The sequence below is a fragment of the Cupressus sempervirens genome, chromosome 11 (assembly GCF_028749045.1).
Source record: "Cupressus sempervirens isolate cs-2001-9-10 chromosome 11, ASM2874904v1, whole genome shotgun sequence".
In the NCBI taxonomy this organism is placed as follows: Eukaryota; Viridiplantae; Streptophyta; class Pinopsida; order Cupressales; family Cupressaceae; genus Cupressus; species Cupressus sempervirens.
Genome location: NC_143128.1, coordinates 835,849,191 through 835,868,571, shown reverse-complemented (window position 1 = coordinate 835,868,571; position 19,381 = coordinate 835,849,191). Strand labels below are relative to the sequence as shown.

The 19,381-nt window shown below is 36.8% G+C and overlaps 1 protein-coding gene across 1 annotated transcript in view; it reads right to left on the bottom strand.

The window, feature by feature from the left end:
- Window positions 1–19,381, bottom strand: part of LOC149532155 (putative sodium/metabolite cotransporter BASS5, chloroplastic) — a 286,531-nt gene that overhangs the window by 44,123 nt on the left and 223,027 nt on the right. The window contains exons 7-8 of the mRNA XM_089811207.1: window positions 3,694–3,947; window positions 3,494–3,576 (exon numbers count right to left, since the gene is read on the bottom strand). Of these exons, the coding sequence (XP_089667333.1) occupies window positions 3,494–3,576; window positions 3,694–3,947 (337 nt within the window). The remainder of the gene's footprint in view (window positions 1–3,493; window positions 3,577–3,693; window positions 3,948–19,381) is intronic.

The following is a 19,381-nucleotide window of genomic DNA, read 5'->3' as shown; positions in this document are numbered from 1 at the left end:
AAAAATACTAAGATTTGGCTCTATAAACATGAGCTCTTAAGCTCACTAATTGGAATTAAGATGTGGAATGAAGATTATATGATCATTGTTGCATTGTTTCCTCTATAATATATTGTGTTATCTCAATTTGGTGGCTTCTCTATGTAACTCTTAGCAAGGGTAGTTGGGAGGTGCTCTTTTTACCAACTAGCCTTGCGTCAATGAGGTTGTTGGGAACTCCCTTGGGTGGTTCTTGAAGGCAGATGAAGCTACAACAACTTTGTGCCATACTACCATTTCACGTATTTCGGTTGACTTGGATATGTCTCAAGCTCATAGACACAAGCGTTGGATTATGATGGCCTCCCCTTTTATTATATCAATGTTGCTTTGCTATTGGCACATGGCTTCAGATCGTGCTCTTTTACGCTGCAAAGATGTTACTTCTTGATAGAAGCCTGCTAGTTACGACCATTTGACTATTCAAGTTAGTGACTCCCTCTTAGAGTTCTCTATAGGTTCCTTGATTGCTAGTGAAGTTGTTACCCTTGTAGAGAATCTTGTTGAGGCACCTACTTCTACATTTCCCTATGTCTATTATCAATCGTGGACATGCTTTTGTTGTTGTCCCAAGTCTTCCTCCTACCTTATCCCTTGTTGTAGCCCCCAACTCTATTGGTGCTTTGTCCTCAAACCAGGAAGACACTTTAGGTCCCTCTTCTACTACGACCTTGCACCATCGATATGCTAATGATGCTTAACTTCTTTACCACTTTGGTTGTTGTGTTGTCGGTTCCCATAGTGGTGTCTCCTTTGTTGGGGAACCTAAGGATTGTATCATCTGGATAGTTGCTTGAAAGTGTAGAAATATCTCTCACCCTCCTATTGTATTGTGAGTTTGGCCCTTCTTTGTAGGCTTTTCCTTTGTGTTTTGTCAATTATCTAAAGGTTCATGAAGAATTGTTGCCCACCCCTCTTGCAGTGTGAGTTTTGGCCTACATTGTTTGTGCAAAGGCCTTAGTGCCTTTTTGTTTATGTTTTATTTTCTATTAGCACCCTTTGTGCTGACATTATGTTGTTTATGGTCAATTGTTGCCGTTGATGTTCCTTGTATTTGTAAAATGGTCAACCCACTTATTTTGTTGTTGCTTTATTCAAAAACACTTTCAAAGATATGGTCCTTATATATCATTTCCATTCTACTTACCTCTAAATGCCAATATTGACAGGCTTACTTATGTGATATCTCCCACATCTTTCTTGTTTGTCTTTTTCCACTTCACTATGTCTTATGGAATGTTAATCTCTACCATACACCAACAATATTATATGCTCAATGTGATCATTTTTTAAATAATTGACATTTTTCTCTTAACATTATAAATATTTTGATTCTTCTGAGAATAATCAAAGAGGAAATGACCCTTGTAATCTATGACTGTTTTTTCTTTAATTTGTTGTTGATTCTTTTGATGTTGGACATATAAATATGTTTTTTTAATATTTTAGTTGAGTGTGAGATTATGATAGGTCAAACAATTGTAATGGTGGAAAAATCACACTTCCAAAATCACCAAATTATTTTTACACTTGGATGTTCAACATTTGTTTACTTGGAAAAGTCAAAACAAAAAAGTTATATATTTTTTCTTCATTTATTACTTTGAATTGTGTAGAAAATAAATGGATGACCACTTTGATTTCAAATCTACCTCCACTTCAAACCCACAAAATTTCATAGGAATCAGACTTGGAAATCCCAAACTTGCATTTTCCATGCAAATGTTGAGTTGCAATAATTTTATAGGTTCTTTAACTTCACTTGAGTTAGCCTAGTGGTAGAGAACATGCACTCTTTAAAGCGTAGTCACAAGTTCAAATCCCATAAGGGTAAGGTATGTGCACAGTTAGGCTCCTTTCCTTTTTATGTTGGACTTTTCTTTATTAGAATTTAATAAAATAAAATATAAGAAACTTCAAAGTCCAAAAAAACAATTTTTTTATTTTTTCAAAAATATGTAGCCCATAAATGACATCTAATTTCCTACTAATTTTATTACAATATAGATAATCCGTTCAATTTTTCTCATTAAATTATTTAAATTCTTCTTTTTCTTTTTTATCATTTTCATCATCACAGAGATATTGTGTGACTATTGCAATCTTGCACTCACCTTATTATTTCAATTTTATTCCAAATAATTCTCATACATTAATTTGATTTTCATATTCTCATCTTGATTTTAAATTGAAATATTCTCATCTTGACTTTGAATTTAAATAGAACATTAATATATTGTATCTAAATAAAAGAAGATTATCCATACTATTCTCCAGACTTGCTACCCCAACTTACTTAAGAAATAAGAATATGAAAAAACATAAAACGTGTTAATATAATATTTAATATTGGAACATTCTAATGAATCTTCCTAGTTAGTTCTTGTAATCAAATTGCAAACTTTCTTAACATTTGTTTATCACCAACAATATTCTCAAATCTGCCGCCAACAATATACATTCTATATTTAGACTTGTTTAGACTTGCCCCTGATTGTATTTGACACTTTGATTCTTCTAATTGCTGTAATATATTATTTCTTTTTTTCTACTAATTCATATTACAAGTTGTGCTTTGCACTCACTTCCCGATTTGACTTGCCATGCATGTGATATTATGCTTTCTTAAAGCAATATATTTGACAATAGAGTTGTCAAAGGGGTTGAAGTTGATTAGTGAAAGGTTTGGACTCTCACTTTGAAACCCCAATCTAGAAAAAGATAAAATTTAAGTAACTACACTTCGACTTCTATTGCGAACTCTTAATATATATCTAAAGTTGTTACCTCAAGTTAATATCTAAGTGAGACTTAAAATTATCATGCTGGCCCCGTAAGGGTTAGTTCAAATGGTGGCGTTGTCACTTCAAGTTTGTGGTTGGCCGCCCTCGCTTTACTCTAGTTGAATTGGGTCTTGGCCATATATATTAAGTGTCTCTTAGTGTTAATGTGGAGGGGTGGAGGTTTCCTCACTTGTGGCATCCACCAGTTTGGGCCAGCCAATTTACCAATTAATAAAAAGGATAATTTATTTACTAAACAATAGATAAATAACAGAAGGATTGAGCAGGCTGTGGACCTGTTGAAGACTTTCTAACTGTTCTTTTGCTGTCTTTCTTTGGTTTTTTTGCTGTCTGTTGTTTGCCCTTTTGTTGAGGGTTCTTTGGTTCTGGTTGCTACCATTTTGGGTGCTGATGCATAGTTTCACTTGGACTTTTAATGCTTGTATGCTTTGCTATTTGTAAAAGGCTTTGGGTCCTATTGAAACGTGTTTTTACTTAATCAAAATAGAAGGATTGAAATTCTTTAAACTCCACCATTCACAGTTCACACTTTATGTACAAGAATGGGGGAATACAGCCGTACAAGGTAGGGGTGAAATAAAATTATAAATAAATGAACTATAATTCATATTAATTTAGAAATAAACAAAGGGAAAGTGCAGAGGACAAACCGAAATAGCTGAAGGTACTCCCACAAGAGGATCCTCGAAAAATTTATTTGCAAGAGCAAGGCCCAAAAGACTGCTCTGCATTCCTGCAAAACAAAACTCAAAAGTCTCAGACTTTAAAAGACCAGATACCATTTCCGTCCATTTTAAAGGACTATCAGTTCTATTTGAATAACATGATAAGGAGAGCAGTTGATATTTACCTGTCTGAAAGGAAATGGTTCTCTGGAGACCTTTGACATCAGGTGCAGTTGAAAAGGCAAAACCAGTGAGAAAATAACCAGCCACAAAAGCTGATGCATGAAATCCAATTATGAGAATAAGGATGGTAAGCCCAAAAGGAGAGCGAATAGCATTGATATTTGTTGCCAATGGAGATCCGATACAGAGCGAAGTTACAAATACTGATATTGCTGGCAGCAATGGTTGAATGACTGAACAAATTTGGGGAGCAAATCTTAAGAAGAAAAATGATTAATCAAATCAGAGTCCAACAAGGTTGCCAACCAAAATGAAGATCATAATAATAAAAAATTAAAATAAAACTGTTCTGTTTCTGCAACTAACTTATTTGTTAATACACAATGAAAAGACAATATGCAGTAGATTCACTTTATGTTTTGATTAGTTATTATTTTATTAACAAATGTCTAACCATGAAGATCTGAGGTCTTGGTGATCTAAATATTAACATAAATGTTCTCAGAAAATATTCATCTATTTCCTGATTCAAAAGGTTGAAACCAGAGCTGTATTTACTTCTTCCAGCAGATCTGCACCTTAAGAAGCAGAAGAGTTGCTTCTGACACGTCTTTTGTCTATGCCCAGTTCAATGCAAATTAATCCATTACTTGCTATTACACTGTGGTGGATGATTTTATGTGGATTCGAGTATGGTTGCCCTACTTTTGTTCTCTGTCATGTCCCCTAGAAAACAACAGTAGAGATGTATGAACGTAGCCTCCTGTGCTTCATTCTCAGGGGGCTATTGATAGGTTTGGGCGGAGGGTAAAAGGGACAAAAACTAGTATGCTGTAGTGGTGGATAAGCCAACTACGAGCTCTTGTCTTACTTGGACATGTCAGTCTTGGATGCCAAGGTGGATGATATGCAGTCCTGTCATACCTGAGCCATGTAATGACCATTTGCAGAGATTCTCAAGTGTTACTTAGACATCGGTTATGCTCAAGGAAGGCAGATGGGTGGGAATAGAGAAGTTACGAGTTTATCGCAGGAGGGGACTCAGGAGTTCTTTGCAAGTTGGAAATCTAGCAGCACGATTGGGAGTAACAGTCATGGACTTAGCAGGGATTGTGGGACGAGAATCTCACATATCCGAAAACCTTGACACCATTGCAGTACATGGTCTTGGGGTTCAGTACTACGCGAATCACCTTCGCACGGCATTTCTCAGACAGTTTTGGATTGACGGTAGTGAGAGGCCAACAAGCACCGTGGCAAGGCAGACTTGATTGAAAGCTAACAGTCACATTGCAGGTCGGGTATTCCTTCAGATATGGGAGGGTAGAATCTATGGGAGGAGTGACATGGTGACTGTCATACATTAGCAAGTTGTCGTGAAGGGGTGTGGCACAGGCAGAGCCCATCGCTTGATCAGGCTTGCACACCTCAGTGCCATAGGACGGAGAGAATTGACTGCATGTTGCAAACAAGGGACTTCGACACCAGGTGGGTACGAATGATTATGTATATTGTAACAGTCAAAAGTCGGTCCTCCATTCTGAAGATGGTATGAAGTAGCACTGTGAGAATAGTTAATCTTAATACCTGCGCTATTTGGTTAAAGCTGTGGAAAAGTGATAAATTGTATGTCTGTGCTTATTTTATGGTCTTTTCCTTGAGAGTTGTATAGTAATCAATCCTGGAACTACACTTAAGCATTTTGGGTCACAACAAAAAGGGAAAACTGTTCCACGCATTTAACCGGACTGATCCATCAGACAATACGGGTTTTTTAACGAGCAGGTTATCGGCAAGCCCATTACATTCTCCCATGCGGATGGTCCAGCTTGAATTGCCTTATCCTCTGGTGATTGCTGCCACATGTTCTTCAAGGCTTTCTTTTATCTAAATTCTTCCTACAATTCTTGGCATTCCATCCATCACGAATGCATAGGTTATACTAGAATAAAGTGTTTCTACACAATGATATGTGTCATCTACAACAAGCCTCTCTTCTTTCATTTTGGGTCACAACAAAAAGGGGAAACTGTTCCACACATTTAACTGGACTGATCCATCAAACAATACGGGTGTTTTAACAAGCAGGTTATCAGCAAGCCCATTACATTCTCCCATGAGGATGGTCCAGCTTGAATTGCCTTATCCTCTGGTGATTGCTGCCAGATGTTCTTCAAGGCTTGCTTTTATCTAAATTCTTCCTACAATTCTTGGCATTCCATCCATCACGAATGCATAGGTTATACTGGAATAAAGTGTTTCCACACAATGATATGTGTCATCTACAACAAGCCTCTCTTCTTTTTTACTTAATTGAAAACAACCGAAAATTCCCTGTAATTGTACTCTCTTATTTTCTCCAATAGGTCTCTGTACTTTTTTAAAAATGAAACAAATCCTCGTGATATAGAAAATAGCTCAAATTCTTTTCAATATGCTCAAATGGCTCCTACTTTATGCTATAATAGACAAGGAAAATTAGCAGTTATTATCCTCGTGGAGCCCTAGCTTGCTACTGAATTAATTTTTTCCCCCGCCACTTGGCTCCCATTGGACAAAATGGATTTTACCAGAAATCTTCTGTGGATGTTGATCAACCCATGTAAAACAGATAAGAGGATTATTAAGCCAGGTGGACCTCAGATCTTTAATAATTAATACAATAGCAAGTTCTTTTTTGTTTTTTTTTGAAATATGCAGAAGTATGAAAAAATACATCAGAACATCAAATCTTTAAATTTTGTTCATAAATTATTGAAAAGAGCTATTCATTTCTTAAACGAATATGTAATGTCCCCAGCTCTTCCACCTTCCCACTCCCTACTCCCTTCCCCACCCTAACGTGTAATGTGAATTTGCCTTAAAATCACAATTTGCAGCAAACTTGGGTCAGGGTTTAACAAATAAATAGTTTCTTTAATTATGTGATTTGTAAATTGACTCCTGCATTCAACACATGAGCACAATCGCAAACATACAAATAGATATATAAAGAAACCATTTATTTGTTTAACCCTAAACCTAGTTTTTTGCAAATTGTAATTTTAAGGAAAATTCTAGGGTAAATTGGGCAGGGGACATTACAAATAGTATCAGAGCATGATCATGCCATCCTCCAGGGTATAAAATAAAACAAGAAATCATTTTGGTCAATAAGAAGGAATATAACAATGCATGTATTGTGTGTATGCTCTGTATTGTCATAAATTCATGTGTACACTTATGTATGCTTTCTGCTTTTATACATTCATGGGTATACTTCTTGTATGCTTTGTATGTTCACACATTCATGTGTATACTTTGTATTTTCAACAGTATGCTCCATGTGTGGTTCTATTTTTGGCTGATCTGGAATACGTGAAAAAATAGATTGAACCCAAAATATATGATATTATTGGTGATCATTGGTCAATCCTAATTAGTATGGTAGTGATCCTTTTCTCTAGATGATGAGCAAAAACTTGTCTTCAAATTGCGAACCTTGCAAATTCTCAATGGATTGGTAATTGTTAGAAGCTACTCACATTAAAGGTTTGCATAAAACTTGGCATTGCTTGAGGATATGAAATTTTGGGAAGGGCAGACTATAATGTCCCCTCTATGAAATAAGATTTAATAGTAATAATAATAAAATTGAAATATTAAATAAATAGATAAATGATTTTAAAATATGATTACAAGTTAATTAAATTAATGAAATAACAAGAGATACTTAATGAAGAGTTGAGACTCCCTCAACATAATGTTAGTGCCAACTGATAATGCTGATTAATGTATATGTAAGAGTCATATCAGTTGTTATGTTGTTATTGATGTCAAGCCTTGGTTAAACATTATGCTAATTCACTAGAATGTCATATCATTTGATTGATAAAAAGGATTTGAAGAAAGTATGATGATATATGTTGTGAAAAGTGAATGGAATGAAACTAATGTAATATTTACATGCAAGGTACAAGGTACTACTACAAGGTTTTATAAGTTTCACATTGGAACTTATAGTTACCTTTGGCATTGTTGTCAATGGGGGAGAGAATCTGTATGAAAGAGAGAAGTTGATATGAAGTGAAGCTGCTGAACAGAAAGTGAAGTACACCCAAAGGGGTAGCATTTGTCAAAGTGGACATGAGCTGGAAATGCTGAATCAAGTCAGAGAGCTAAACAATTGTGTTGTTGTCAATGCATACATTTGATTATCTTATGATGAAATGTTTTGTAATGTAAAATCTTATGTTTATGTGTTGCCATTAATGCCAAAGGGGGAGATTGTTAGCCCCAACTAATATGACTCTTACATATATATTAATCAGCATTATCAGTTCATTTGAAAGGGGAGGGACAAAGGAGGAACAAATAGTAAAGAAAATAAGGCGGTGATTCATTCAAAGGGCAAAAGTTATTAAGGTCACGACTCTTTGAAAAGTTGGCAATTATGAAAGTTTGCGACTCTTTCAAGGAGCGACAATTGTGAAGGGTTGTGACTCTTTCAAAGGGCATAAACGATGAAGGGTTGTGACTCATTCAAAGGGTAGTAATTGTGGAAGGTTGTGACCTTCGCAAAGGCGATGCAAGAGCATCATGCACCCAGAATTTTGGTTTTGTTGTTTGATGTTCTTTCATGTCAATTTGCCTTTTCTTAGTATTCAAATTCAAATTCCCAAATTCCAGTTGCCATGAACTTTTAACACTGCAAGTTAGCAATCCGTTTGGGAAATCAGGTAACAGGTATGAGAAGCAAACAATGGATAGTTGTTGGTTGTGGGAAGCTGATCTCTTCATAAGGGTTGAAGGTAGTTAGTGAGGGAGTCTTCTGGTGTGGGAGATTGTTCTTCATTGAAAGAACATGTATAATCAGGGGCGAGAGTGATTTTTTGAAAGGATTGGTAGAGTTGTGCCAATTCAACAGGGAAATTGGCATAACAATAAGTACGTGGAAAAGAGTTGGGTGGAATTGAATTGGTCCTTGAAGGATCAGATGTCATTGAAATTGTTTTCATATTTGGAATAATAAAAGATAGTATGTGCCCCATTTTGCGTTATCCCTGTTCTTAGACTTTGAATCTCTTCATAAAGGTTGAAGATAGTTAGTGAAGGGGTTGGCTGGTGAGGGAGGTCATTTTTCATTGAAAGAACATGTATAATCAGGGGTGGGGTGGAGTGATTGTTTGGAAGGATTGATAGGCATTAACAATAAGTAGTGGGAGTCGGGTGGAACAGATCATATACCATTGTAATTGTTTTCATATTTGGAATAACTAAATGTAGTTTGTGCCCCATTTTGAGTTATCCTGTTCTGAGACATTCAATCTCTAAAATAACAATCCATTTGCATTGTGTGGGATCTGTTGATGTGTGTTTTATGACTCACCAAACAGTAGAACAAAATACTGAAATATCTTATCCTCTCTTGAATAAAGTCTTATGTATGCTAAGGTTGCTAGAAGATCATACAATGACTTCAAGGTTCCTTTAATGTCAGGTCTTGACTGTGGATAAGATCGGTGGTTGATGTGATTTGCTGATGATCACAAAGGGGCCTTACATGTTAATTCATATTCATTTCAAGTCATACTGGATGTGGGAGCTATCTTAAGGTTTTGCAATGAAGTGTTTTTTTTTTTTTTTTGGGATTTTTCACAGAATATGCAGAAATTAAATAGGACGGGGTTCAGGAATTCTATTCTAATCCTAAGGGTAGTGATAACAACAAATAGTATTCTAGTGGACAAATTCCTCAATTTACTGAATTCCGCTTCGCCAAGTTATACTACAACTAAGCATGAACCAGTGCAATCTTCAAGGGTTATGCCAAAGATTTTCATATCACCGCATACACCATCATAAAGAACAATGTATACAAATGATAGAAGTTGAGCATATGCATGAAAGAGGTTCAAGCTAACTTTACACAACGAATTAGAATCACTAAAACGTCAAAAGTATGAACCAAAGGAATTCATCAATACACCATCATATTCTCCATTGTAATCACCACACATTGACTATGCTAAACTTAATCTACTTGAAGAAATTTAGGAGAACAAGTAAGCACTAAGACACGTCAAGTATTCACCAAACTCCAATGAAAACTTTATTATCTTAGTAGCTCATAGCAACAATCTCATAAAAATCTCCCCCTCTTACAAATGAGAAATGAGGCCTTTATATAGGTCCTCGATTACAACGGGTGGCCCGGATGATCACAATAACCGATGGCCAAGATCGTGCCACATCAGCCCTAATTAGGGTTAGGGCAATGGAAAGGAATCTACATTAATGCCACAAGGAATCCACTACTATAGTGGGTAATAAATGCCCACTATGCATGCTCACGTAAAAAGGAGTGTAGTGTAATAAATGATCCTTATGCACACCCACTATGCATTTAATGCATCTATCTTTGATTCTTTCGCCTGAAAGATCGAAATCGATCTAATATTATTTCCAACTCCTCTATACTGATGCTTGGTGCAGATTCTTGCTTGAATTCTAGAACTGAAATTGCTCTTTCTGCTTTTCCCAAGCTTTCATCCCAATCTGGTATCAAGTCCTTAGTAGTGTGCATTGTATTTGAGAAGATGGAGAAGTTCTCAAAATCATCTCTTCCATATACGTTTAGCTGAAAGAATTCCTCTAACTTGACTTTCAGATTATCAGTTGTCATTTCTTCTTCTAACAATCTCTGTGATAACAAAGATGCAACCGCATTCGATATTCCTTGTTTGATGTTATCAACAATCTTCTTCCATCGATTAGATTCCCTGGCAAAGCTCTCAAACATTTCCTTAGCCATGATCACTGCACTGTACCATCGAATAAAATCATAGACATCCCCCTCGCTGATAACTCGACCATCAATTAATTCTTGCTTTGGGGTATCCATCAGACTCTGAATGTCGGCAATCACCTCTTCTTGGTAAATATGCTCATCCACCCATGATTCCTCCATGCACTAGATCCTAGAGATTGCAGCCAATGCCCTATTGTGCACTTGCACTAACTCTTCTGCATGTTTGAAGGCTACCTCCTGAATTCCTTCGATCCAAATCTTTGCACCCTGAGCAATCCGCTTGATTCTGTCAATGTCACCTACAACTTCACAAGAAACACCTGTTGGAGGGACAAATGATGGACTTTCCTCTCTTACTGGATGAGGCAAGTTATTGATGTACTGACATAAGGCCCGAATTTCTCTTTTCTGCTTTTCATACCCTTCTTCTACTTTCTTCAGCCTATCCTTCAAAGCCTGTGTGGAGTCATCAAATTCTTCTAATATTTGTTCTCGGGAGGCCCGACCAAGATTTACTTCTGTAACATGGTATTCATCTGGAGCAATCTGATTTTTCCCTTTGTCAACTGTGGGAGTCGCAATCTGTAAGATTCTGGATCCTAATTCTCCTCTGATGAATTTAGTATATCTTTTTGCTTTCCCTTGTTCTTCTGATCGGTTTGATCGGTCCAAAATTTCTTGTAATTCAATTGCTGGATCAACCTCCCTTTGTTGACGCAAATGAATTCGTTGCCTCAACCATTCTGGAATAGGTATACTTTGGTCTCCTGGAATTACCAATTGTTCTTTCCTTTGGACTGCTCGAACGTCAATCTCCTCTTCACCTCCTGGACTATCCATCATAACCTCAGGAACTATGGGCTTAGTACTTGGAAGATGTATTGCTACTCTTGGAGTTTCTTCCTCTAGTGGACCATCTCCATCATTAATCATTTCTCGCTCTAAGATTGTAGCAAGACTTTCTTCCGTAGCAATATCTTGATCTCTCCCTCTTTCTCGCATGGACTTTTCATAGGCATTTACACTCAGCCTATCATGAATTGGCCTATCCAAATTCTCTTCTTGCTCAAATCTCCTTATACTTGTTCCTACATCCTGCCTTTCAAAAGTTTCTATCTCTTGGACACTTGGAGTTTGACTCGGAGAAGAGGGAGCATCTCCATGTTTCTGCTTCTTATTTTGAGGTTCTCGGATGACTTCCTCAATCCTAGGGCGCTTTTCTCGAGGTACCTCCTTGCCTTTCTTGGTTCCTACATCTTCGGATGGAGTTCCCCTTCCTTCAGTAGTCCCTTCAGATATTTGTCTTGATCTTTCATCCCTAAGTGGTCTATGGCCAAGCAAACTATATGTGAATCCATTTGCTGGTGCAACTAGTTTTTCAAGCTTACGCTCAATCCACCACTTTGTAAAATCTAAGACTGGTTTTGAAAGGGCTTCGAGATCTGTAATTTCTTTCTTCTTCCAATCAAATGGTTGAGCTGTCATTTCTGGATTGAATCCTTTTCGCATCACATTTGGGTCCTCCTCCATTTGATCAGGAACCTTGAATATGTTGCATGTTCTAATAATGTTCAATGGTAGTCTTGAATGCAATCTTTTTCTAATCTCGTTCTCATCTGCTGCATTTGCCCAAAAGTCTTCAAGGTGAACCTTGTGTTGGTACTTTGACCCTCCTACTGATGAGATCTTGTTGAAAGGATCAAAATCATTCCTCTTTGGATAAAGCGGAAGGCGAAAGAAGTGGAGCTCATCTGATGATTTCTCTGCAGATTTTAGACATGAGCATACCTCAGTTTTTCCTTCTCCTATGGAAATTGGAAACTGCAATCCCAACTTCTTCTTCCCTTTCTGAATCTTGTCATAGGCAGTAAGTTGTCGAGTAAGCTCTAACAAGACCATCTTATCTGTTGGATACCTGGGAAGTTTGTATGGCTCCATGGAGAATCCTTGAACTCGGATGTATGAAAAGGTAGGAAACTGAATGAACCAGGCACCATATTCTTCAACCAACTTCATTGCACCTATTGACATTCTTACATGTGGCCTCTTTTGTAGCGTTCTTACTATGCGCATGGCAAATATATCATTAACCCTCATGTAATCATCCTTTGAATACAAATGCAACCGCGGGTAACATTCGTGGACTTTGAGGTGTTGGCTTCCGCTTCCAATTGGTCCTTTGCATCGTAGTCCATCATAACTTGTCCTCCGTGCTAGCATGTAGATGACATAGGAGCTCATGTAAAATTTCTTTGTATGCTCTAGATTCATCAACTGCTCATTTAGGTTATCACTTATGAGCCCAGCCCAATCTATTCTGTCACCTTCCTCCATTACCTGCTCAACAAAATACCACATCCAAGATTCAAACCTATAAGAATAAGGCATGCCAAATATGCGACTCAACATCATGACCATATCACTATATTCCCTCTGCAAGTCAAACCATACTATTTCTTTAGGAATCTTGGAATGATGCGGTCTATTCTTTTTCAGCCATTTTTTGTTGATTATTTCTTCACAAAAATTGATTCCAGATGTATAGATTCTCAGTGCTTGCTCTTGTGTTTTTGTGACCATCCTTGGATTTGAAGGAGTTCCAAATGCTTCAGAAATGGATGCCGGAGAAAAATCTGCCAGAATATTTTGTTCAGAATCCCGGATGGTTCTGTCTCTAGGACTGTAGTGCTTGGTACATTCCACGATTAACTCTGGATGCTGAAAAGGAGGGAAACCAGTTGCAGCAAAAATTCCACTTTTCACAATTTTTGTAGCCAGGTGTGTCGGTTGATGGTCATTGTATCCGAGCATTCTCCGGTTGAAATCTTTCAAATCAAGGCCGCCGAGGCTTGTATCTCCGATTTCTGCCCACTTTGACACAATTTTGGATTCAGGATAGAATCCTCTCCTTTCATTCTTTATCAATTGTCCTCACATTTCTCCTGTTCCCTTGGGCTCTGCCATTTTCCTTTCTCCTTTCAAGATTCACTTTTTAACTCTTCCGCACAACTCACTGCAAAGAAAATTCCTTTCTGATGGGATTCAAAATCTTTTGTCGTGAACTCCCAAAAAGCTTCTCAACAATTTCAGAAAATTTCTCAAAAATCTGCTCCCTTGAACTCCTTACTCCTATTCTCAATCTGCTCTTCAAATTTTTGTGTGAGCCTGAATGAATGAGAGGGTATCTTATATAAATCATTCTTCAAAAGATGCCTTTAAAGCTGCAGACTAAAATCAGGCAGCTGCTTTACTTAACCATTAAAGTTTCCATTTTTTGTGCCACTTGTCGCCTTTTTGCTACTGGATTCAAAAAGTTGCTATCTTTGATGCTCTTAGCTTCATGATGAAGCTAAGTACTCTTCTATTTTGATTTTTTTTTTTTTAGTTTTATTAATTAAATATCAATTTTTTTATTTTTAAAATCAATATTTAATTAACTTTCATTTTTAAATTAAAAAAAAATCAAATTCTTTTGCAACTTTTTCTCCATTTTCACTTTTTCCTCTGAATTTGTGTGAAGAGCAACTCTCCTTGACTATTTTAGATAAATCTAAAATTTTGATCATGCCCTGGAGAACTCTGGGATTTCTCATCTGTCTTTGTGCCTGTAAAAAACACCATATCCTTACAATTTTCTCTTGGCAAAGATAGTTATAATATAATACTCATCTTTATAAGAAGGAACTTGTCTCCTTATACTTCCTCACCATTTCACAACTTGTCAAACACATCCTCTTCAGTGTAGTTGACTGGACATCTATCTCTGTTAGACACTTATTTCTTTTAAGGTTGAGAAATCGAAGGCCTGGATAACAATCTCTGGAGGTGGAAGCATTTCTCGTTACAACTGATAAGGATCTTTCTCCTGAATTTACTATAGATAACTTCTCCAAGTGATTAAGATGCCCCAAAGATTCAAGTAGACACTCCAGTTTAGGACACCCGTAAATCCAAAGAGAAGTCAAAGAAGACTTACAGACAACAAGATTTTTGCCCAATGAAAGATTTTGATTTTTACAAACAATCCTCCATTCCCTCAGTGATAGAAAATTACGCTCTACGTTTTAAGGAAAGCAGAATTTTAGGGAGCGGGATTTTCATGGAGTGAGGGATTTCACTTTTTCCGTGACTTCTTCAAAACTGCGCTCCGTGCCTTAATGGGAAGCGGGATTCTTAAGGATTGGAGGAATTTGGTTTTATTCCCTCACTTCCTTGAAACTACGCTCCATGATTTCTGGAGCAGCTGGCATATTTCCAAAATGAGTGGATTTTTCCTCGTCACAAGTTTCCTCCATTCCCTGAAAATTGCGACCCATGAAAAGCGGGAATTTTCAGAATTGGCAGATTTTATTCTTTCCCCGTCTTCACTGCATGCGTTCTCAGAATAAGAAAATAGCTAGCGAAAATAGAAAGGGGCCCCAGGCTTGGGTGATGACGTGACTATTGGTCACAACAGGATCTTTTTGTGGCTTATCTATCTGTTTGCAATGAGAACTTTGATTGAACTAGAGTTTACTTTACCAGTTATTGAAATCGTTGTGCTCCGCTGTTTGTCTCATTTAAATAGTTGATTTATCTTAACATCTTTGTTCTCTGTTCTGGTTGCAAGGCTTCTATCAAAATGGTATCACACTCATAAAGAACTTGGGAAGAAATAGACAGTATGCCTCCAAAAAGAGCAAATAGGGGAGGCGGTAGGTCAAGAAGAGAAAATGTTTGAGATAATGCAAAAATAATTTGACAAGGTTGGTTGCCATAGACAGGGAACAAAGAAGAGGTGTGATGACTGATGAAGGCAGTGATATAGAAGAGGAACCCCAAATCAATGATGGAGCTATTGTAGAACTGGCTGCAGAGGATGAAATATTAATAAGAGTCATCATGAGTGTAGGAGCCAAGCCTAAGGTAGATTTTTCCACGTATTCTAGTACTCTCAATGGTGAGGAAATCCTTGATTGGATTCATGAGCTTGATCAGTATTTTGAGTTTGTAGGAGTACTAGAAGAGAAGAAAGGGAAGTTTTCTTGTATGAGACTCATAGGCCATGCTGCAATGTGGTGGGATTATGTCCAAGCGAAGAGATGGAAGAAGAATAAGGAAAAGTTTAAGTAATGAGACATAATAGTTGCTAAGTTGAAGGCAAAGTTCCTTCCAAGTAATTACCAAAGTTCTCATCATGAGTGTCGGAGCCAAGCCTAAGGTAGATTTTTCTACGTATTCTGGTAGCCTCGATGGTGAGGAAATTCTTGATTGGATTCATGAGCTTGATAAGTATTTTGAGTTTGTAGGAGTACTAGAAGAGAAGAAAGGGAAGTTTTCTTGTACGAGACTCAAAGCCCATGCTGCAATGTGGTGGGATTATGTCCAAGTGAAGAGATGGAAGAAGAATAAGGAAAAGTTTAAGTCATGAGATCTAATAGTTGCTAAGTTGAAGGCAAAGTTCCTTCCAAGTGATTACCAAATCTATCTTTTCAAAAGATTGCGAAACCTCAAACAAAAGGATATGTCAGTAGAAGACTATAATGAAGAGTATTTTAAGTCCATGATTAGATCTGATCATTGTGAAGAAGACATGGAGAAAGTGGCAAGAAATGTGAATGGTTTGAAATTTAGTTTGCAGGATGAGATGATTCTTGTGACTCCTAGATCTCTTGAAGAGGCTTATCAATTGGCCCTCAAGGCAGAAGAGGAATTACTAAGCTCAGCAAGCAAGAAAGAGAAAAAGGGGGTTTAGAGGAAGGAGAGCAACATCATCAAGAAGAAGGGGCTGGGAGGTCTAGTGGGGCAGCCAATAGTGAAAGAGGAGGCTATCAAAATAGAGGAAGATCTTATGGAAGAGCTGGATATTGAGGAAGAGGAAGATGCTTTGCCAGTAAATACTTAAAGTGTAACCTATATGATAGTCACAAAAGTTGGGAATGTCCAGAATCTTCACAAGGAGGGCATACTAAGTTTGAAAGAAGCAACCAAGTTATTGGAAGAAGCAATCAAATTATTGAAAGAAGCAGATGAAGAGAGCATGGGTCATCTGCTCTATAAGCACCCTTACTAGTTTTGAACTCAAGACTCATCAAAGATCACAAGTTCACAAACAAACATTTGAACAAACACTTTCAAAGAAAGTACTGTTCAGAAATTGTAACTAATTCAACACTGCCATTTGTCAAATATTTGGCACATTGTCATAAGTTTGTAAGCGAACTCCATTCTTTATCTGAACCATGTTGTTTTTTGTTTACAAGATGGTTGTAGAGATGATAATTGCATATGCTCAGACTAATAACAATTAAAACCTTCAAAAATAATATTGCAGTTGCACAACATTCTTTACTTATACGTACTTACCAGAATATGCATAATATGTAGACCAAGTCAAATGATATTACAATTGCTACAGCAGTCACTCCTTGACCAATATTCGACAATGACAGACAGCTCTTACAAGATGTTTGTAATATAATAAAAAATACATAGAGTTCAGAGATTATTAAACATCTATATATACCTTGTAACTGTGATAGCTTATCCCTCTTGGTTTGTTGCCCCACATAATATTTCTTAGGAAGGATTACCCTCTCTTGGAGTTTCAATGTTTTCTGGTGATGCCATGTCTCAATACTTGAAATGGTAACACTATCACACAAATGATGTCGTGACTCAATTACATGACATGAGAGTCCAAAGAAAGTCCGCCACCATCATTGTAGGTTTTGTCATCAATGGACACCAGACAACAAGGTTATTATTGCCCAAGAGTTCCCATCCTTGGCTAGGTGCAAACACTATGCCATAGCTTCCCAAACCGGCATCACAATAGTATATGTTCACCACAACAAACCCATGTTTTATTTGCACCATTTTACAAATCATTTACGCTCAAAGGATTATTAGAAATAATTGGCATCAAATAGATATTTACAACATCTAGATATCATCGTATATGACACACAATAAATATAGTCATCAAAACACTCGAGACACTCTGTACTTAATCATCCAAACCTCAAAACCAAATATTAGGCTGAAAAATAAAATTTCAGTATGTAATTTCTCTCTTATTTTGAATAAAATTTCTTCTTTCAATAGAAAGATTTATTAGGCACTAAAACAAATATTTCGATAAACTTCATGACTTCTCCCAGCGGTGTTACAATTATTTCATATACCAATCTTTTAGAAGAGTCCGGTATTATGATAATAGATAGTTTTTATTATTGTCTACTATTATTTAATGATTATCTATATGTAATCCATTGTAAATATTAGAATGTTTCTAGTATTTAGTTAGTTGTTGTCTACTTGTTAGCTAGAATAGAAAGTTTCTATTCTTTACAATTGTTTCTTAAGGAAACATCGTTTATTCATTTGTGTATATTGATCTATTGATCATTGTTAATAACAAGCTAGTATTTTACCAAATACTTTGTAATTTGGTATTAAAGCAAATACTTCGAATTCTTTCAAAAAATATTATAATTTCTTGTTCAAAATTATAAGTGCAATATTTTTGAAATAATTTTTTCTATGCAATGTGCTTTGAGCTAGGGTATGTCTACTACTCATGGCCATTATTCTGAAACTACCATTTGTATCCCTATAATTTTTTGTTGCTCACGTCTAGAAAGATCGCACCATTTTCTCTGGTTGGGTCTGTTGGGCAGCTTTTTTTGGGTGATATTACCTCTCCAAATCGCGACCCTACTTGCGGTTTATTATCTCTGCAAATCACAACCCTACCTATGGTTCATTACCTTTGCAAATTGTGACATTTTTTGAGCCTATATAACCCGTGCGCCATTTCTTCTTTTTTGCAACCTCCAATCGTCATTGCTAGAGGCATCCAGGATTTTCCAATCTTCTGTTGTTGGCTTATGCCTCCAATCCAACCCAGAAACCACGTTTTTCTTGCAAATCCGCCATTATTTTGGTGTTCTTTGCAGCCAAGACCATTTTTGTTTGAAATCCTAATTTTCAGCACCAAATCAAAATATTCTTTATAAATACCTGTGGGATTTTTGAGAGCTCAACTGGGTTGTCATCCATTTTTCTAGATGCCTCAATTTTCGAGCCAGTGGATCTAGCATCCGACAACATATTCTTTTTGGGTTTTTCAAAGCTCTCTTTTGGGTACCTCTTCATTTTTTTGGGTCTTCCGATTTTTTGCCTCGAAGTATGTGCCTTTACAAATTTTCATTTTTTTATTGAAAAAGCACATCATGGCATCTCTGACAAATATTCTGCTCGAGAGGAATCAAAAGTTCAATGGTCGAAATTATGGCACATGGAAGCAACAAATGTTAACAATCTTCGAATATCAGAATACTGATCAGATTGTTTTGGGTGTAAAACAACATCCAAGTGCAGCTAGTACTGATCAAGATACATGGGATCAAAATAATTAGGAGGTGGTGATGCTTCTCAAATTTTTGGAAGCTGATGATCAGCTCCCTTAGATTCCATTTGGTGAGACAATTGCTGAGATATGGGAGCATCTCAAGAAGCTACAAGAGACTTCAGACAAAATCAAGGTCTTCTTTCTCAAGAATTCTCTATTTCTATTGTCATGGATGAGTGGAAATCGCTCCAGGAACACCTAAACAAGAATTATGATATCTGTAATTAGTTGCTTTCCATTGGACGCAAGATGGAGGAAGAGGACATTGTGGTAATAACCCTCAAAAGTTTACCCAAGTCCTACGAGCATTTTATTGAGACTCTCAACATCACTTTTTTTGGTGTTGATCTGAAGTTCACAAATCTTTGCACACTTCTGCTTTAGCAAGATTGGTGGGAACAACAGTTCGGTAGCAATTCCACCTCCACCTCCATAGAGGAAGCATTTGCTGTTAAATCCTTTCAGAAGGATAAAGGAAAGTCTCATTCATAGCAGTCTTCTAAGC